Genomic DNA, 22,794 nt, shown 5'->3' with positions numbered 1-22,794 from the left:
ATATGTTACAGCTGATACTACATTCTAATAATGTCACATTTTATCTTAATATACTACCTTTGTACATCAATTTGTTCTTGTAAGTTCCACTGTCAAAAATATAACAATAAGTCAATAGATGTATATGTTTACAGAAATATTTGAGACACTCGACTGATATCTAATATTTTTTCAATTATCACCCATAATATGTTAAACGTTTGCTGGATTATGATAATCAACAAAAAAATTTAGAAAGTCAGCGAAGTAGTATCTGCCAAATGTTATTAAATAAACCATTGCGTAGTTTGGTCTTATAGCTCTAAAATAGCGGACCGTAGCAGCTTATGGCTTACCAATTGTGCACCATTCAATATACAAGTAGTTAAAACTTCTTTCTTTAATTTCAGAAACCTTTATTTTCCGACAAACAGGACAATCGCTTCTTATAAATGGAATTGGGAAACTCTCATTCATAAATAGGAAAGAAAACAGCAGTACAGTGTCTTGTCCTGCTTAATAAACTTGATCAATTTTCCTTCCTTACTCATGAATGATAATTTTAAACATTGTTTTTTCGAAAATATGTTCTCGGTGTACAGTTTAGGAACGGTTTCTAATATTTAAAAATATTTTTAAAAGTGTAACTTTTATGTTAGAAACGCAACTGATAATCAAGAAGCTAAAATATTTTATCCAGTTGATCTGATATTTTATCTTGTGAAGCTGTGAGTGAGTGTGTAATTTCTTATATGTTGTGTCTTTTACTGAATTGAGACATGTATACACTACACTTTAAACTAAACGTGGAATATAGGCTTTAAGCGGAAATCAAAACTCAACCCCTGCACCAAAGTTTGTGTAACTAATGTAAGTAAGATCGTCTTTGTGTAACGTATTTAGTAATTATAAATATATGCACATTTTCTTAATCGTATTGTTTGCACTACTGAACTAATTGCGAGAGATATTAGAGGAAGGAAAAAAAATCAAGTCATATACGGGGTAAAAGATTATGTTCAAAAATCATTCTAAAATTCTGCACATAGGGGTTATCATAATAAAGATTAAGCAATATTCTTCATGGAAAGAAAATAATACAAGTTTGGCATCGCTTAACCTACATTGTAATCTAAGGTATGATAAAATAACATGATTGATGAATACTAATTTTAGCACTTTCTCTTCTTTTCCAATATAGTAATCAGTCTGGGTACAAAGCAATAATGGGTGCACTCAGTCTATATGACCCGGTTTCGCAGGGAGGAATCGTCGTGGGACTAGATCAAATAATTAAAGAGGGTCATGAGGATATTGCCCTTGTTAAGCTATCAGAGCAGGTTGGGTTGTCAGGTAGTATAAACTTCACTGTGATAGTACTTATCTTTGCATATTAACAGGTTTTTCCATATCATGTGAAGTTTTATGTATGTTGTTTGATATGATTATGTACTGTTTTGTAGATTACTATTATTTAACTGTGGTGTATTTCTTGATAAAAAGAACAACCAATGTGCATAAAATAAGATAATATAACACTAATAAATTCCTTTAAAGTATGTTTCTAGTAGAGGCTTTGATGAGTTGATGTTATATTTTCAGTACTTTTGTTTTAATGTTATAGGGATATTAGTTACATACATCTTAGTTGGGATTAATTATTTTTCGTATTGTTTTAAAACTAAATTATTGAACTAATATTCGTTTTACCTTCTAGTTAGTTATATCTTTCTCCAAGCGATTTGGAAATTCTAATTTATTTTCGCGTATGGCTATTTTATTAAAAAATAAAATAATCATGCAAAAATAGTTGATTTCTGCCGGTACCGTGTTTTATCATACTTTGAGCTACCAAACAAAGTAACATATTATAAATATTATTATTGCTATTGTTTTTTCTTTCAAAAGTTGTGCTACATTTTAATTTCCTTATATATTCTTCTATTAACAAGTAATTTTAACCCTACTTTATCTCAGCTTAAGATGTATATTTCAATAGAATCCTCCTTTATCGTGTCAAAGGGAGTTTTTGTTATATTTCACTATTATATTAATAGGACTATGGCCTGCGTGTTGAAGTGTAATTCACTTTCAGTCTTTTAAATAACTGTATATATATCCTCTCGTAACAGCATATATAATTGATGAAATTAAGTGATGCTTTTATCATCACACTATAATCTGAGTCATAACTACGACGATTATAGCCATAAAATGATTCACAATTAAGATATTTTATTTATATTCAACATGAATATACAGAAGGTATACTTTGGTGGAAAAATTAAATGCAAGTTCATGATTTTTCATGTGTTTAGGAAGGTGAATATAAGCTCCAAGAGAGTGTTATGAGGGATGCAAACTAGCTTTCGGAAGTTATTTATATCTGCAATAGTACATGCTATTTAACAAATTGTGAAGAAGATTGGTAACTGAAGTTAAATTTAGATACGTATGGAAATAACTTTGTCTTAAGCTAGTACTTGATAGGTTTTTCATGCGATTTAATAATATCAGTGGATTTCAAGTTTCGGGGTGTGGTTGACGAGGGAAGTTTGAGTCTTTCTTAGGGGTATGTATTTTTCTTTTAAGTAAGATTCTTACCGACGATTAAAATGAAAAACAGATAATTTCCTAAGATCCTTACTTATTGTATTACATTAGCTTAACAAGTATATTTCTCGGTTTTTGAAGTTTATAAATTTTACAGCAAGTGCTTTAAGAATATAGTGTTTTTATCTTAAATATCACACTTTCAGAACTATCATACGGAACTAGTTCTGGTTTAAGCATATACTACTGTACACAAGGAAATTTTAATCAAAAATAGTTTATAACTTACCAAATACATTACTGAACGAAACATAAACTTTTACTTTATACGGGAATAAATGATATTTTCATCCTCGAATGAAATATTGAGTCCTCTGTAAAAACAATATACTGCAATTGCTGGGAAAGTAAATAATACTAAAGTAGTAATACGAATTGTAAGAAAGAAAGATTATATCTTTGTTTCAAAAGACCTGTACAATTATTATATGTACAGGATGGATGAGAAATAACTGGGCGTTAAAAATTGCTATAGTTGCTTTTCTTTTTACATTATTAATCTCAAAGAACTTTGTGTAATGTAAATGGAATTGCATATATACAGTCACCAGCAGAATTATCTCCCCTTGAGTGCTCTTACTCCATTACTTGGTGTCCAGATAATTTGCAGTTTCTAAAACGCCTGCACAAATGCAACCCAACTTACAATAAGCATATCTTCACAAGAACAACACTTGCAAACACTGAGTCGGGTCTTTATACCAGTAAAATTATGTCTAGACGACCCTCAAAACAGTTCTCCGTTCTAAAATGGATTTCCATGGAGCTCGTTGTCCAATGAACATCATATATTAATTTCAATATTCCTGTGTAGCTATTGAAATCGTTTCATGAAGACTATACTTAAAATACTAATACTCGTACAAAGAGACGTTTCTTGCATGAGTGTCAGAATAACTTACACAAAGGATTACCTTCTTTAACACGAAAACCTACATTCTTTAATGCAGGAAAATATCATGAAACGTTCCTCAAGTTCAAGCTACCTCATCGTTTATACCAATGGTCCAGAATCATAATTCTTCCTTACTTTAACTTCTAATTTCGAGAGACGAAAAGATAGCACAAATTATTTTCCATTTTTTAATGACAGATGCAGAAATAGAAAGTTCTATGTTTATCTTCCGTAATTACTAGTCTAATTTTCAGAAAAGAGGCAAAATAAAGATGGTAGCGGTATGTTTGGGGAATTTTGTGCAACTATTTTTGAAAGCCTATTGACACATTCGCTTGTGAAAAACAAGGGTTACCAAATTTTCTGACATATAGGAACGCCTTTACAGTGTAGCCAACTATTAGAGGTTTATTATGAAGCGGATATTCAATTATTATAACAAAATCGTTTTGAAATCGTAGTTTGTTGTTTCTTTCATTAATGTATGAGTCATTTTTAAATTGTCAAACATAAATTGTTAACATTAAATTATAACAACTTGATTTTCAATATGTTTTTCAAGTAATCGTGAAGGACATCAGAGTAGTTATCTTGCCGTTATAAATTAACGTAATGGAGCCTGTTGCATATAACGTAAATTTCCAGCTACGTAGATGGTCCGTGATACGGATAATTGTATATTGTGTCAAGTAAATAATAATTAACATCTAAGAGTGGCCAGTGACCTTGGAGTTGATTGATTTTGAAAAAATGAAATGAAAAGAAATCTTTGAGTTTTACGTCCCACGGTTATGCCGGTTAGGCTAAAGGAGACGGTGATGATGAGAGATGAGTGAAATGGTGGAATGAAGAAAGTGGGAGGAACCGGGAGAACCGTGAGAAAACCCACGAGCACGGTGTTTGTCCACCACAAAGTTCATTTGGCGGGGGCTGGGATCGAACCCCGGACTCCAAGCACCAGAGGTGAACGCTCTACCACTGAGCCACCGCGCCCCCTTGATTGATTTTGAGTTTAACGTCAACTTTAGCAGCGAGGATATATGAAACCTGCACCTACTGGTCAACGTGGAATCTGAACCACGTGAACTTCCACCAGGATAAAATCTGGTTCTCTCATTCTCAAAGTGCGTACGCTAACCACTGAGCCATGAAGGGGCTTTCCAGCGACGATGGAATATTGAAAGAGAAGGAGTGTGCCGTGCATAGATTGAAGACTCGGGATGTATCAAATGAAAGTGTTGAATGCATTCAGAAAGTAATTGCAGAAAATGCTTATGCTAGTTTTCTATGGCATCAATCTTGTAATTCTGATCTTACTCATGAGCAGAAAATTGATCGTAAGCAACCCAGATTTGATTTAACTCAAAGCAGGTCATCCACACGTTACAGGGGGAGATCACTCAGAAGAAAGAATAGTGAATGTGTGAGTAACAATTATAATGCACTATCATCTTCACGAACGTTAAGATGTGATGTACAGCCTTTAGATTTTAAAAATGTTTATTTTGCCGGAAAGAAATGAAGGACAAGATACTTAATTTTACCACATTTTCAGTTAGTGACAAAATCCTACAAAAAACAAAAACTCATAAAGCATTGTGTTTAGTTAGGAGCGATGGAAAACATCATTCCACTTGCCTTAAGTCATACTAAAGGGGAGCTCAGAAAATTTATGAAAAATTTAAGTCATGCGATATACGAATGGCGCGGCTTCTTCAGGAAATACAACGGCACATAAAGAGATGATATATCCTGTAACTAAATGATGTCTGGAACTAAACGTCGGCGCTACATTGAATTGGCAGAATCCTCTTCAACTTCCACACGCGTTCAAATTCACGGTGTGTTCATATTATCCCAAAAAATGCGTCCGAATTAGTCCCTAAAAGTCTTACAACGATTCTACAAATTAAACTTGGAAAAATGGATGTACTGGATTGTGAAAATGGCAACGATGACTGTGGCATGATTATCGATAATATTGATCACATCCTAAGCATCGCCCAAAACATTGTTTATTGTGTAAGCAAAGGAAAGCAACTGACACCGAAACATACTTGTCTTGCGTCAACTCTTCATCAAGCTACCAGAAATAAGTTTCCCGTGGAGCTTTTCTACAAAGCAGGCCATATAATCAGCTATTTTCAGGTATAGAAGCTGGGTACTGCAAACTGTGGATGTTATTACAGGAGCCGTCATACCTTCCAATTCAGGCAAACAAATTTGTTCCCTTTACTGTCGATAACATAAATATCCTAGACGCATCTTTAAAAAATGGCCAAAAGTCAATGTTGATGTATCTGAGGAAGAGAACATTCAAAGTATTAATTTTTCAGATGAATCAGCTATTACCATTGATGGACATACTCTAATTTCCTCCTTAGGCAGGCCTAAAGGTGCAAATACATTTGGTGATTTTGCTAATTTCTTTCCGTTCTCAGTGCTTCACAGTGCCCAGACGTATAGTAGGATTGATGTCGTTTTTGATAGATATGACAATGCTAGAAGATAAAATCAGATTTAAAAAAGCGAAAGAGTCAACACAGATTCATCGTGTTATAGACAGTGAAAACTTACCTCTTCGAGTCAATTGGAACAAATTCCTTGCACTTTCAGATAACAAAAATAAATATTTGGCAGCATTCTTAGGCACAAAACTTCTAGATACGTCTCCTTGTGATAAAGAAATTGTTGTAGCCGGAGCATTGGACGATCCTGTGGATGTGCGATCATCCCATCCGAACTTAGACATTATACTCTTACAATGATTACATGAAAAAGACAATACACGTACCCTGATTCATCTCATAAACATCCCACATAAGACAGTTGTAGTCGCTTGCTGTGATAGTGATATAGTGTTTTTACTAGCCTACTTTCAAAAATTCTCTTCAAAGATGTGGATGAAGACTGATACAAGTGTGAACCGAAAGTTTATCAACTTAAATAAAATCCACATGGCAATTCCAGATGGTTGCGAGAGATCTCTGATCCATTTCACGCCCTCACAGAGTGATAGGACGTAATTTATTAGTGGTCACAAGAAATTATCACCTCGGAAAGTTTTTGATACCCTTTAGTCCTTACTGGAAGACATTGGACAAAGTGCACTCACATCGGCGAAGATCGCAACAGCAGTGAATTTTTTATGCTGCATGTTTGGTTATGGTGACGTTACATTCAACAATGATATCGGTTATCTTCTCTATTCACACGTTGGAAGTTAGAGACGTTAACACCAACAAAGGACGCTACTTCAACACATTGAGACAACACAATGCCAGAGTTTAGTGTGGAAGCAGGGTTGGGTTACCTTCCACCAACTTCCAGAGCCTCAAAGTATTGGTTGGTAGGACAGTGATGGTATTCTTAAACCGATCGTAATGACGTATCCAATCTGAGAAAGTTGTTTTGAACTTATTTATTGCATATGTAAGAAAGGATGCTTAACAAACAGATGTAACTGTAAAAGTAACAACAATGTGTGTACTAGTTACTGTAAATGTGGACGCGCTACTATTAACTGTAACAATAAACTTGATATTTAAGTTTGTGTTGGATGGTTTGAGTTCTTTTATTCGTTTATATTTTCGGTTTCATTATTCCATATATCAAAATCTCTCATCTTTTACATTTTTACAATTTTCAAAATATGACAGAAATTATTAGTAGAGGTATAGGAATTGTAAGCTTATCTAACTGAGTACCCACTTTATGGTCCATGTTTTAAAACACTTTTTTAAATATAATTCCCTTGTGCAACCACTATTGAAAAAATTCACATAAATCATAAGTAGTCTTTTTTAAAGTTGAAAAAATCAACAACGTTTAGTGCATGTATATATTTGTGTTGTACAACCCATTATTATGTCATTACTTAAATTTCGTGTTCTATAAGAAGAAATCGTTCTACATTTTAGGTGCTAAATCAATGGATAGTACTCACTTTATTGTAAAATACTGAAGACATATATAGAAAAATGATTCTTGTTTTGAGTTTGCAACCCTGCAAAGCAAAGCTATTGTAACACTAGTGCATAATTATTTAACAGAATAAAATATTATGTTTTAATATAATTAACAGTAACGTTTATATCATTTCATAATATCAATTTTCATGTTTAAGAGCTGGTAATATAGGAGTAGCTGGCAAAACTGATATTTACAAAACCAAGCATCACAAAATTTGGCAAGCATCATTATTTTCTTAGGAACGCTCAATTCCTTCAAACTACATAAGTTGCTTCAAATTCCGCCTAAATGCCGTAAGGTGTCCTTTTGTTAGAAGTTTTGACTAGTCTATTAATTTTCGTAGGTTTTTTGAGGAGTTGGTGGCGTAGTGAGAAAGTAGAAGACTTTTTTGCAGAGACAAGGGTTTGAATCGAGTTGTGGCTATCACTATATTGGAATCTATTTTTTTAAGTAATTGGTAATGTAATTGTTATTCCTTCATTATTGTTATTACTGACAATAATTTATACTTTGTGATATTAAAAAGTAAATCATCCGATCCAAAATATATCGTTTAAAAATGTTGCTCAGTTTCGCGCTTCTTCACTCTTTGAAAGTTATCTCATTTATAGGCACGTTTACTCCACCTATACGAACACTAATATTTTCATTCTAAGAACAGTACCAGTCTCTACAGCTTATGGTAAAGAAATCATGACTTTTGTGTTACAGTACAGTGAAGTTATTAAATCTTACGATCAAATGATAATTTTTGTCCATTATACCAATAGATATAATCTCCTACTTGCATTCATTTCCACTTCTTATATGCGCAGACAATAGTTAATGAATGAATAGGGATATTTCACATACATTGCAATATATTGCACTCGAATACAAAATATATCACAATATCTAGGTTCGCAGCATCATACCAAGTTGAGTTGGTAAGACCCTACCGTTAACATTTTTTCTGTAAGCGATTCGGTATGTTTTTGAGTGGTTTGCTCTGGATAATATTTCCATTTTCAGAATAAGATATCTACTATGCTTAGAAGGAATATTAAATTATATTCCGATACTTATGTTACCTTAGATGTTATTACGTGTAACTAATTGATGTCGTCACGTATGCAGTTACCTTTCTATGATCATTAGAACCTCTATAGTACTTCCCGTAGATATAGGAAAGTGACATTTAGTATACATGCTTGTATTAGCGCCAAATTTAAAAAGAAACATAATGGTGTTTTATTCCAAAAGTCCTTACAATCAAGTGCGTTGATTCGTCACCAAAACAACTTGAAAACCCATTAGAAACTTCATTTAAAATATGTAGTCTAGTATCGAATTTGCAATAATAAAAATAATAATACAAAAAACTACAAAATATAACTGAAAAAAGCAATTATTATGACAGGAATTGAGTCCGAGTGGCCTTAATGTTAACCTCGTGTCGGTGACGTTAATTTCGGGCCCGCACGGCCCGTAATGCGGGTAGGCCGACGTAAAAAAGAGTTCGCTTCCGATTTTCTAGATGTATGTTATTTAGTGCAATATTAATTTCTAATTTAAGGAGAATTATTGCATGGAAAAGATACAAACAAAAGCTCCATTGATCCGTAGTCATGTTTTGTAGTGTTAGGGGAATCTCCCATATGATGACAAAGAATTTAGTTAACGACATTGCCCTTTCAACGTCGGTGTGATTTTTACAAATCCTTCTACTTCTTCTTCTGGAAGATTTCCAGAAAGAATTGTATGCTGCCACTTATTATGCGGAAGGTTCCATTATATCGATGGAATTACCGCATTGACTTCATTTTTAGTATATGGACAGCTTCTGACCTCTAGAATGTATATCCGTTGCAAGGTATCGCTACAACCGAAAATTACAAAAAATCTCAAATTCGATCTTTTAAGTATTTTAGACAGAATCACGTCCCTAAATTGTTGTTAATAAGCGAAGTTATGCGGGACCCCGAGCAAGTCAATTACTTGGAGAACATTAAATTTGATAATATGCCTCAATTCAAACTTATCGTCAGTATTTGTAAAAATAAGCATGAATGAACATTTAATTATCATTTATCATATCAATTAAGATAATTATTAACAATAATGTCAGAAAGAAGAGAACGAATAAGGAAATCACTTTTGATGCTGTTCCATTACAGACAGAAAATATTTTTCTGTAATCGGCTCTTCGCGTTATATGCCTCTAGAATCTATGTATAAATGACAACATATTGCCATGTGTGGATGTGTAAGAAAAAAGCAGATCATCATCATATTGATCTTCCCGAGGCCCACTCGACTTAAATTTCGGAGTAATACATACTGTTTTTGCTTGGTTACCAGAAACTACATTCACTCCATGCAGTAAGCACGTTTTTCTTGATTTACAATTATTATCGCTTTGTCAGCTAATAATGTCTGTTGGTGTCGGTTGAACAAATAATTTTTTTGCAATGTGCCAAAGTGGAATAACCCACACGAAAAAATTACATTTAATAAAGTCTCATAATTCATCTTATTCATATCGTGATTCCTATCATTGTAACACTTCATTTCATAACTAAGTACTATTTAATGGGAAATCCAAGGTCTGTGGGCCCTTCTACGCCGACCCAGTGCTACGCTATTGTAGTATTTCTAAGCTGTTTTTTTTGGGGGGATTGTAAAAAATATTAGTTATTTGGTACTTTCTCTGATGTTGTGTAATAGTTGATATAATAAAAGATTCATTCCAGAAGAACGCTTTTTTCCGCATCGGTAGCTTATGTGACTCTGTTCCTTAATCGATAAAGGTAAGCAGTTTATTTAGGTTTCATAACAGTCTGAATTACATAAAATTAAATAATTTCACATTTGTCTACTATTAGTTATATGCATTTTACCATTGTTAACAATGAACACGACTCAAAAAACAATCTTAAGATTGTTGTTGTTTAGGTTTGAAGAAGCTCGCCTTATTATGTGATAACGCTCAGGCGGGAGCGTAGCTGACAAGGACTTCAATAAATAGCAGTTAGAATTAGAGGGTTGATAACATCGTCTTGACTCGTACTGACATGATTTTTAAACTCTTGCTCTTTCAGTTAATGAGACTTGAATGAGATTATGCGTCGTTTGTGCGTTTTGTGGATATGTTTAAAGAAATCATAGCGCCATTTCTTTAAACATATCCAGTGAAAATTGATACTGTCTTTCGCTCGGCTAGCAGATTGGCGAATGTAAGTGAAAGTGACATTGCGTGTGGGAGTGGTACAGCTAATGATTGTTCAACTAAAGCAGAAAGTGTTGTTACTGGTATTGATGAGAAAGATTCTTTTAATTGTATGACTACAACGGAGAGTGTTGTTACTGGTCTCCGTGATAGCAATGATTTTGGTGATTGTATACACGAGTGCATTCATTACCACCTGCAATTCTCCCTTTCCAAGAATAGTAGAAAGCTCAAAAAACAGGGTCGTTGGGATGGTTGAGAATTAGAAAGGCGGTGGACCAAATCTGAATTACGTTACAAATATATTTGTGTAGCAAACTGCCAATAAAAGAATAAAATAAATTGTTAAGAATGACGATTTTATTATCGTTAGAGCAATTAATGACGAAAAATGTTACAAAATGATCATACTTAAGCAGTTCAAACAAGATGAATGGTAAGAAATATCTATCAGAGGAAAGTAGTTTCTCTCCTTTTCCACACAGCACAAAAACAAACGGAAAAACACACAAACAGAATAAGGGACAGTTGACAGTTATTTTTTATTACTCTCTTTTGGGAACAGAATAATTCTGGCGATTAAGAATTTAAAACATATAATTTAGGAAAATTGCAAATAAATTTACTGCAGTTTGTCGTAATAAAAAATCTCGTTAGAAAACATTATTGTAAAGTTAAGATTCATTTCTTCATCCATCGCAAGACTTAGGGTCAAAATGTACCTCGTCTCTAACCCCTTGAATACCGATATCGAAAATTTAGGATGTTGATATATCAATATCGATATATTTCCGATATCGTATGTTGATACATCTCAATATCAATAACGACGATTTGGATGTATCCAACTATCTTACAGGCATAGATCCGAGAAATGATGCTTGAAATATACTGGAATAAACAATGAAAATCTACATATGTTTTTTTTTTAATTTTCATAACCAAGCTTGAGGTGAAAGGCGATAAACCTGAACAAAAATTGCAAGGCAAAACATTCTAAAATAAAACTAGTTATACTTTCCCATAATACAAAATTATTAATACAAAACTATTACTGTAACTTACCTTTAACTTCTGTTTCTGAGTCGTCATAAACCAGCGTCGGGACACATACTTTACATAGTATAGAGGAGGCCGCGTTGGCTTACTGGTAGAGCGTTACCTCTGGTGCATGTGGTCCTTGATTCGATCTCAGCACGCGCGATTTGAACTTTCTGGTGGACAAACACCGTGATATCGAGGTAATTGATACCCCAATGTGTAAAGTTTGTCGACTCCCAAATCTCGACCGTTTGTTAAAAGAAATTTCGCATTTATTTATTTTTCTTACCAGTTACTTCTTCATTACAAAGAAACTTCTGGTTGACTGTATTCATGGTGAATTAGAGAACTTATACAATTACAATTATTGAAAAACGAGTACTTATTTTAAACATAAAAAAATCATTACCGTTCAGTAGAACGCAGTAATATATATTTAAAACAGGAAGGGAACGAAAATTGTATTCATTTGTTGAGACGTGCAAACTGAATGTGAATAATAAGTGTTTATACATTCCCACTCTTGCGTGCAGTGATGACATGAGACGCGCGTGATTACTGATCCTCCTTTCTAGGGATGGACATAGGCTAGATGGAGCGAGTTTTATTTGAAACTTGACTCGACTTGCAAAATTTTCCCCAACTGAAGCCGAGTCAATTCATAATGAAGCAAATTCTGTGTGTAGTTTTAAATTTTGTGGAAAGAAAACAAGGACGTGCGGAACAACGATACTAAGGATCATACAGGATTTTAATGTCCACTGTATTGCAACTATACCAATAATAATAATAATAATAACAATAATAATAATAATAATAATAATAATAATAATAATAATAATAATAATAATAATAATAATAGTATATAGACGACAGTTAAACATTCATTGTGTCACTTTCGAAACGAATATCACACTTGGTGGCCAAATAAAATACTCACCTTCCAGTATAACTGTAGATCTCCGAGACATATCTAGGAAAAGTGAAATGTATAACTCATGCTTTTTTCCGTGTGGTTCAGTTGCAAATTCGAAATACTTTCTAATAAACCCAGTAGGTAGCGTAGGTCATATTTTCCATTCCAGAATACTAAAGCGAACTAAAAAAAGAAGGAAAAGAAACTAAAAAGAAAGAAGAGTAGAAATGAATGCAATTTTGCTGCTAAATTTCTATCAGAAACGCCCTATGTTAAAAGTCTAAAGTGTATCATAATGAAACGTTACGAATGTTTGAAAGGAAAATAGTATGAATCTTTGTCTGTAGCCATTATTTTATGCGAAAAAGTGATACTACCTGGCGGGTAATCGAACGGATATTTTCCATTCGGGAGTCTTGGACGATACGACTATCCATAGATTTTAAAGAAGTTTATTCACATTGAAATACGGAGAAGTTGCAAGAATATTTAAATTCACAGCCTCACTGAAATGTTAGTGTTCAAGAAGAGCTCACATGTTGAGTTCATTCTTGTTTGTTTGTCACGTCCTAAGATGTGGGGACTATTACAGATAAGTAGTTGGGAAAATACTTTTTAAGACATGCAGGAGAGAGCTTCTTAGTCTGATACGTTAAATACATTTCATACATTTGAATACAGAACGGTAGTGCTGTTAGAAGAATAAACATGAGAGTTTGTACATTAAACCACATTACAGTATTATGTTTGTAGCTTGGGAAGTTATGAAAATCTGGAAGGCGACATATTCTACTAAGTATACTGCAAAATTCTTCCAAACAGTTGGTATGTCTAGACAGCTACGGAAACTATGTTCAAGAGTGTCCGTCTGATTGTTAGAATGACATACATTTGTACGAGGGCAAGTCAAAAATTATCTACACTTTTCATTCTACAGTTTATTTACATGAAGCTAGGGTTATAGTATATCTACATTATTTTTCTACGCAATTTCCCTCCTTATTCAATACACTTGGCCCAACGAACAATGGGCTTAAGTATTCCTTCCAAACAAAAGGTTTTCGGTTGATCGTGAAGCCACTTTTGCACCTCATTGTGCGCTCTAAATCTGAGACAAATCGGCGACCACGCAAAGCATCCTTGATTGGACCAAACATCACCGATGCTATTTAAAAATCCATTACCTTCGTTATTGAAGCGAGTGAGTAATCCTTGATACACCCTAACACTTGTGAGCTTGTGTTTTGCAGTAAGCTTTCCTGGTACCCACTATGCACAGACTTTATGAAAACTGAGCTCGTTGTGGATGATTTGATAAGCAGAGCCATGACTAATGTTCAAAACAGCTGCTACCTCATCGATAGTGATTCGCCTATTCGAAACAACCATCCTTCGAGCTTGTAGAATGTTATTAATTTGTAGTGGAGGTTGATGGCTGTACTGCTTCCTCTTCACGCGTTACACTTGTTCGAATACTTTTAAACTTCTCGAGACACAAAATCAAAGGTTTACGTGATAGTCCACTTCTCCCATAATGCGATGATAATCTGCGTTGAATGTCTAACCCTTTGACACCCTCCGACCAGAGGAATCGGATCACTGTTCATTGTTCCTCTTTCGTGCAAACTTCTAATGGAGCAGCGATGATATATCTACATAAGGAAGGAAGAGAAATGGAGGAATTGAGATCACACTTTCACAGCATTACCAAAAGAGTATAACAATTAAATATGCGAGGACAGAAGACAAAGTGCGCAATGAAGGAAAAGTTATAACAAAAGTGTAAATAATTTGTGACGTCCTCGTAGATGTGATTCCTAGATTAGATACCCTGTAGGACGTTTCATATACATTATTAATGAAAAATAGCATATTTCTTTCTCTTTGTTAGTTCGAAACTCGACAGGTATGTTTTTCCAAATATTAATTCTTTTTCTGTATGGCACATTAATCAATGTGTATGGCGTAACACGTAAACACGTGCTCTGATACTCCCAGTATAGTACTATGACTTAGCTAGTATCGATCTGCTTTCGAGGTACTATTGCATACAGCATATCAAGCATTACACCTAAACAGTGAGGGAATTTATTTTTCAAGGAAATATAGGAATCTGAAACACAAGATCAAATCATTGGAAACAGACATTGAAAACGGTGGCAGTGATCGAATCAGGATAGGAACATACCATACGGCAACTTCTATGCACAAGCAGATTATTGACTGCTTTGCAATATCCATATACAATATCAACACTTTTGCTGCACGAAAACGTAGTTTTGTGTGAGGAACTCGTAATGTTTTATTATGCCATAGAAAAAATAACGCCTGACTGTTTAATAATTTAGAGATAGTCTTTGGCAATAGGAAAATCTGGGCATAATACCATAGTAAGCTGAACCCAGTAGTTTTAAGAAAGAAATTTGAACTGGAAAACTAAGATTTCCTGATTTAGGTGTTATTAAAAGACTCCGGATTTTAGAAGCTATGACATCATATGTTTTTGTGATAGTCTGTTGTAAAGTAGGATACCAAAAATAGAAGGTATTTTGATAGATGGAACAGTTTCAAACGCATTACGTTATAGAGATTGATTTTTTACATGTGTACACAGTAGTTTTCTTTCTGCTTTATTAAGTTGCCCGCCAGAGACGTGTTAATATAGGCTTGGTAGCTCTTGTATACATTCCAGATGAGCGTTATTGTGTAATAAGTAGTGGGTATCATCAATCTTTTTTAGGTTTCGCACTGCCCTACCCAAAGTTCTTGTGCGTGGGTGCACTGAGCGATTTAGCTTAAACCGATCTTTAGAAGGAGTAGTGCTTGATTGGGTGTTTGTTTCGCACTGCCCAATCTGGTGAATCCTTTGAAGGGAGGCGAGACTACAGTACGCTCATCCACGTCCACGTCGGTTCCTCTGGGCAACAGCTGTAAGGCCAGAGCTGGCAGAGTGATTAGCGTTCCAATTGGGATATTTGATCGTAGATAGGCGTGAATCTATCCACGAGAGGGAAGGCCTAGGAAATCAAGAAAGGCACCCTCAAAGAGGAAGCCGGAAGATAAGAGGAGGAAGACCCGAGCCACTGGCAAGGAGTCCCCCAAACCAAATCCGAAGGCGAACCCAGCTGCCGACGAAAGTGGCAGAACCAGTGCTCCAAGAGAAGAAAACTTGGAGAGCAAGGCAATGGCTACAAAACAGCCACTGAGGAGGCAACCCGAGCAACCTATCAATGACAGCAATGTCAGCGAGAGTGGCTCGGAGGTAAGCACTTCCTCGTCGGGTGCTGAACGGAGGAAGTGGAAAGTGTACCAAACACCTAGCGTCTGCTCATGGAGAGCGCGGAATTTCTGGATTCCACTCTCAAAGTGGGAGAAAGAGTAACTGAAAAGGCCATGCGTCGCCTAAAGGACAGGCTGATTCAATGGGCCATCGAACGGGGTAGGCTCCTGGAAAAGATCGAGCAACTGCAGGTCATGAACCTGGAGCTAACGCTCAAATTGGTTACTCAACCAAAGGAGAGCCATCTCAACCTGTGTCTTTCGCACAGGTAGCTGCCAGGGACAGACCAGTAGGACAAAACCAGTGGCGCAGCCGCGACATGAGGTATTCATCAAACCAAAAGCTGATGAAACTCCCAGGACATCAGGAAGACCCTGGCGCAGGTACTTAACCCTGCGAAAGAAGCAATTATGATCAGAGCGGTCTGGAATGCAGGTAACAGCGTGGTTATTGAGACTGAGTCGGCGTCAGAATTGAGGAAAATCCAGGACAATGAGGAACTCTCGGCGAAGATTAGGGTTGAGCTTCCGAAAAATACGGGATCCGCTGGTCATTATTTATGATGTACCGGAGGGCAAAAGTTCCGAGGAACTCATTGAAGAGGTGCACAGCCAAAACTAGTGTGATGACTTGCCCCTCTCTGAGTTTAAAAAGAACTTCAGGCCGAGGTTCAAAGCTGGACCGAAGGGAAAACCAACAGTCCATCACGTGGTCGAGGTCGCGGCCAAAATACGGAATCACCTGCTGGTCCGAAAACGTATCTTTATGGGTTTTCAGTCCATGGCAGTCAAGTATTTCCTTGTCGTGCCTCAGTGCTACAAGTGCCAGGACCTAGGTCACGTCATTAAACACTGCAGGTCGGAGAAGGTATACTCCCATTGTGGTGTCAAAGACCACAAAAAGGAAGCATGTCGTCGCAAGGACAGTGAAGCTACTTGCATCCCGTGTAAAAGCGTAACAAAAATTGCTCCGGAAAAGACAGGGATTGCGCCACTTACAAAGTGTTGTTACAAAGGATAGTCGATCACACCGACTATGGGCTGTAATTTGGCTAATACGGCAACACAACTGGTAAATCGAGTGGTCGGAGCACGTAATACCTACAAGGTATTACAATTGAACGCAATGCGCTCCAGATCAGTTATGTATGAGGTCCGCAAACTTGCGGAAGACATGTCGCTAGACATTGTCGCTCTGCAAGAACCCTATACAGCGTATGGGAAATTATCGGCCTTGCCTCTCATGGCACAAGTAGCGATAAAAGGACAGCAGCCAAAAGCTGCACTCGTACTGCTAAACCGGAATCTTCGGATGACGGTGGTCTCACAATTGTCGTATGAGCACACTATCTGCGTAGAAGTGCAGGGCCCACAAGGGACAATTATTCTAGTGACATATACTTTCAGTTCAGCCATCCCATTGAACCGTTCTTAGACAGGGTGCGAGAGATACTAGCTGTATTTCCCAGAAGGCAGGTAGTCATCATGTCTGATGCCAATGCCAAGTCTCCCCTCTGGTACTCCCGAGTGCTGGACAACAGGGGTGAATTGGTAGAAGAGCTCATTCACGAGTTTCGGCTGACTGTGGCAAAGAGGCCTAGTCATGTCCCCACCTACTCGAATAGAGTGGGAGCTACTGGGAACATTGACATTACTCTAGTCAACGAACCAGCCATCAGCGTGGTACAGGATTGGAAGGTGCATGACGCTATCATGCATAGCGACCACAATGTGGTTACTTTCGCACTTACATTTGAAAGGTATGGAGTACAAGGGGCAGAAGTTCCTGAGAGACCAAAATACAACCCTAGGCTCCTGAACTGGGAACTGCTTAGGGATGTACTGGATCTGACTCACGTCATGGTACCAACGGTAGACGAGTCAGCTCGCAGACTACAAGAAGCCATTGTGAATGCTATTGAACGCAGCCAGCAGCCACCTCGCCCGCTGGGTGTAGCTTCCAAGGCTTACTGGATGCGACGTCTTTCGAGGCTAGAAGCGGCCAGCAGAAGGGAAAGGAGGCTGTACCAGTGTGCACCAGACCCGGACGTCTGACGGGACAGGCTAGCAAGGTATAGGGCGCCGAATAGGACCTTCGAAAAGGCTCTCAACGTTGCAAGGGCCGCCTCATGGGAGAGTTACGTCCAGAGCAATCTGGAAACCGATCCCTGGGGTGTACCTTATAAAATTGTCAGTAAAAAGATTCGAGCACTGGAGGTCATGCAAACCCTTCGAAAAAGTGCTAACGCGCTCACGGAGGGAGAGCACGAGACTGGTGAACTGCTCAAGGTTCTCCTGCCGGATGACAATCCGGAGGAGGACGATGCAAACCAAAGAAAGATGCGCGATGAAGCCAACAACGACTATGATTCTCAAGAGGACATTCCCATGTTCTCAGAGGCAGAAGTAAAGGGGGCAATCTCAGGGCTGCGGTCCGGTCGGGCTACAGGTCCAGAAGGGATAAGGCCCGAAGTTGTAAAGCAATGTTCTAACGAACTTGCTGGTCCGCTGACAACCCTGTATAATGAGTGCTTGGAACAGAGGAGAGTGCCTGGAAGAACGCAGAAACGGTCGTCTTCAGCAAGGGCGAGGATAAGGATCCACAAGATCCGAAATCGTACAGGCCAATTTCCCTATTGAATGTATTGGGCAAAGTGCAAGAAAAGTTGCTAATCCGGAGGTTGATTCTACAGCGCCAGAGAACTGGGATGGTTGCCAATCAGTACGTTTCCGTCCGCGGAAGTCAACTGAGGACGCAATAAACCATGCGCTCTGGGTGATCTAGGAGTTTCCAATGAAATATACAATCGGTATTTTCCTTTACATTTCTGGGGCTTTCGATAATCTCAGTTCAGGGAGATGAGATGCCCTAGGAACTTGTATGAGATGTTCCGAGATTACTGCAGCGACAGGAACATATGGTTCCAGATCGGAGATGTACGCATCTCCAAAACCTGCACCAAGGGCTGTCCCCAGGGATCTGTGTGCGGACCAACATTCTGGGACGTAGCGACTGAACCACTCCTAACGGAGCTACTGGGAATACCGGAGACACATGATCTCGTGGCATTCGCGGACGACTTTCTCTTACTCACGTGGTCAGACTCCCGCAGAGAAATAGAGGCAAAGGGGAATGCTATTTTAGCAAGACTCGATTCCTGGTGTAGCAGGAATAAGCTGACGGTTTCAGTCAACTAGATGGTCTATATGCTTTTTGGGGAAAGGCTCCTCCGGAACCCGATCCTAAAACTCGGCAGGCAGACCATTAAGAGGGTTAGGCATACAAAGTACCTAGGAGTAAATGTAGACGAATCGCTCAATATGCAGAAGCATATGGAATATTCCTGCAACCGAGCAAGTAACTTAGCACAGAGGATCATCTCTGTAGGAGGAATGAAGTTACAACTCCAACCCGGCCACGTCAAAGTGTACAATGACAGCTTGTGGACATTGGTGTTGGCCTTTGTGCTAGCACTTGGGCACATCTGCTTGTCGTACGCGATGACAATATCCAAAAGGTGAGCAGAGGGCCCAACGCTCAATTCTCATGCGGTATAGTGGAGCATACAGGTCGACCCCTGGTAACGCACTCTGTGCAATTCTGGGAATAGTCCCTGTGCATCTGAGGATACTCGAACTAGCTGCTAACTAATGGATTAGGAAAAATCTTCCTGAGAAGACAGTGGATATACTCGGCCGTCTGTGACTAACAGGCGGAATGGGATGAATCCGAAAAGGGAAGGAGAACCGATGACGTGCTCCCGGATGTGGCTGAAAATAGGATACATGCGCCCAGGGAAAGGCCTTGTACACTTTGTAACAGGACATGGTCCATACAATGCCAAGCTTCATTTATTGGGCTTATCAAGAGCGCCACAGTGAGATTGTGGGCGTGCCCTTGGCGCCCCAGACCATACTGTCATGGAATGCGCGTTTTCTCAGCAAGTTCAACCGGCTGAGCGAGTAAGGTTGCTGCATATACCTCTGAGAGAAGCCATGCGTTCTGAAGCGTTATGCGGCGACCTGGGAAGGCTCACCACCGCAGTGTTCACCTTTTATAAAGATAGATACCGCGAGCTTCTACTACAGAGGAGTAAAATTCTCCCACAGGAACACAATGGAATTGATTAACGTCTGCAGCAGGAGTGCAACCTTGTAAATAGTGTAAATATCGTGTACCAACGGACTCCAACTCGGAGGGATCCGGATGACGAGCTCCTACGCACAGCAGGCAACCGACAAGGAATGCATGCATTCCGCTGAAGAAAGAACTCCCGGGGTCTTTTTCCTCCTCCAACCCTGCCAGGGGATGAGGGATTCCTAAGGGTCTCCCGCTGACTCCCAAATGGGAAACTAACGCGTCCCATTGAATCTGGTAGCGTACGTGGTACCTCAACACGGTAAAAGTGAGGTAGTCCTTTGAGCGACCCTACCGGGGGAGAGAAGTGGGCATGGCCCTTCTCCCAAATGGCGACCTACACGTGCTGTTGGGTCCGGGAAGAGATACCGAGTATCTCAGTGTGTAAGTGGTACCTCAACACGTAAAAGAGAGGTAGTCCCGTATTGCTTGGACGATCCTACCGGGAGGGGAGAGTCGGATTCCTGCCTGCAGGAGGACCAAACGGAAACGGAAAAGGTCCAATCCCAGATATCTGGACAACGGTACTAATTCAGCGGAAGGGAGGTAACCCTGCAGGATATGGGCCGGTTCCAAACTCAAATGGTGACTTACACGTACCATTGGATCCGGGATGAGATGCACAGCATCTCAACGTGTGTGTGGTAACTCTACACACAGCGGTTGGCAGTTGAACGATAGAGGTAGGCAGGGCCGGGACTCAAGCCCCTCGGGCATTGCCTGGGGTTTCCGGATTGGGTTGGACTCTGCCGGGTTGTGGTCATACCGTGGGATTCGGTAGCACATGGGAACTAATCCCAGGGACCTGAGTAACGGTGAACATGTGCGCGAGGTGAGCTTACCGTATAACGCTCGGGCACCATGCCTGCAGAGTATGGTAGGGTCTGACTCGCTAGCAGGACCGCCTCCAACAGTAGGTCAACTGGTAAGCACTCAGGACTTCGGCCTGGCCGCGCAGTAGGCGTATCCCACACCCCCAGTGAATGGGGGTTACACACTTAGGTGTCAAGATTAAGGGACAAATTTTGATGGTGCACTTGTGCACGAGGACTTATGTCCAAAGCACGAGCAACCACGGGCGGGGTGCCTTGTTTGGCGGTACCCGTCCATCAAATAGACCGAACGGTCGCGGGCATGTTCTCCATGCATGCAATTAAGCGTGGATTAGTAGACCACTAGCATCAACGTCTACCGCTAGACTGTCGTTATACACAGAAGCACCAGAGATTAGGCAATGTGCCGCATATACAAGAGGTGCTAGAGATAACCTGAAAACACTAGACATTATGTCCCCTTGTAGAATACCATTACAAGCAGAGATAGCAACATTTAAACTTCCATTTAGATTTAACCTTGTAATTCGTCGATAAGAGAAATAAAAATATCATCAAATCCATATTGAGCTAAACTTAGAAGTGATAGTTTTGATTAATTCCGTCAAAGGGCTTGGAATAATCCGTGGATTGAATTGCTACCAAAGAAGGATCAGCAGATTCATGAAAAGAAATAAAGTCCCTGAGATTTGATACGGCCTTATAAATAGGGTTAATGTATCTAAGACCGTATTGGCCAGGACTTAACAACTTCTCAAGTTATGTTTTCATTCTAATCGTTTTCATTTCTATCTAATTGGCCTGGAATTCGTAAAACTAGCTGCGAATGAGTTTATTTGAACTAAAATAGTAATGCGCGTTCAAAGAGACTGTGACCTAGAACAAGATGTGTGCGGTATTCATTAAGAAGGTTGGTGAGTAAGTTAGCTAAAATATCCATAAATGTATCATAAAGTTCTAGTGGTAGGGAATCAATGTCTGTTGATTTTCTGATATTACCTAATCGCATTGACTTGACCTCGTCTATTGTGAATGGATCCGACAGACACTCTCGATCATCATCAGTTAACGCAGATGGAATATACTCTTGTATAGAAAAATAAGTACAAGTAGGAGGTTCAGCATATAATTGTTTATAATAATAATTAAAACAAGTAATGACGTTTACACCTTCATGCAGACAGCCATCTTCACCCTTAATTTTAGAGATCAATGTTTTTCTGCCCCGTTTGCACTCTTTTCTTATTTGGAGGATACTGGCATGTGCAGTGTTGTCACACTGACATGTTTTTACTACGGTTCATAAAACTTTGCTTACCTCGTATATGCATCGTTAATAAATGGCTCTGATCTGCTGAATTTGAAGTCGTACTTAACCACCGCGTTGTTATATCATATAATCCCTCAATAGACTTGAATAGTACTGATAATGCAGATGATGATCGGAGTTTCGAGTTCGGTAGTTGTTTTTGGTCACAGAGCAAATACTTCGTTTAGCATGCTTTTCATAAAACTGCATGAGAGAATCTTTGTAGCGTTGTTTCGTATGAAGACCTTCACATTCAGCATGTATCAGAGTATCATATTCGTTTTTACTTAAATTGACGTATTGAAGTACCACAATGAGCTACATTTGAGAATTTTTTGGGCTGGAAGTTCGATGGTCATGAGTACAGCATATTGATCACTAAAAGAGACTGAGACCATAGAAATGTGTTGAACGAGATGTAGAACAGTGCGACTAATATAGGATTTATCCAATCTTCAGGAACTCGTCCCTGTAATGAAAGCATGGCCAGGCGTACTTGGAAATAAGTGTCGCCATACGTCTACTAGATCATAAGTCGCAATTATATTAGACAGCCTGGCTGAAAATGTGGCATAACAACATTGAAGGTGGCATATCTATTGGTGGCTAAA

The 22,794-nt window shown here is 38.5% G+C and overlaps 1 protein-coding gene across 1 annotated transcript in view; it reads left to right on the top strand.

Annotated features, from left to right (window-relative positions):
• LOC145679845 (chymotrypsin-C-like) overlaps positions 1–22,794 on the top strand; it is a 236,492-nt gene that overhangs the window by 64,470 nt on the left and 149,228 nt on the right. The window contains exon 3 of the mRNA XM_081750364.1: positions 1,181–1,332. Within this exon, the coding sequence (XP_081606490.1) occupies positions 1,181–1,332 (152 nt within the window). The remainder of the gene's footprint in view (positions 1–1,180; positions 1,333–22,794) is intronic.

Source organism: Thermobia domestica, chromosome 2 (assembly GCF_964235325.1).
Source record: "Thermobia domestica chromosome 2, izTheDome1.hap1.1, whole genome shotgun sequence".
NCBI classification, from domain to species: domain Eukaryota; kingdom Metazoa; phylum Arthropoda; class Insecta; order Zygentoma; family Lepismatidae; genus Thermobia; species Thermobia domestica.
The sequence above is the reverse complement of the archived record's forward strand: the minus strand, read 5'-3'. Positions and strand labels throughout refer to the sequence as shown.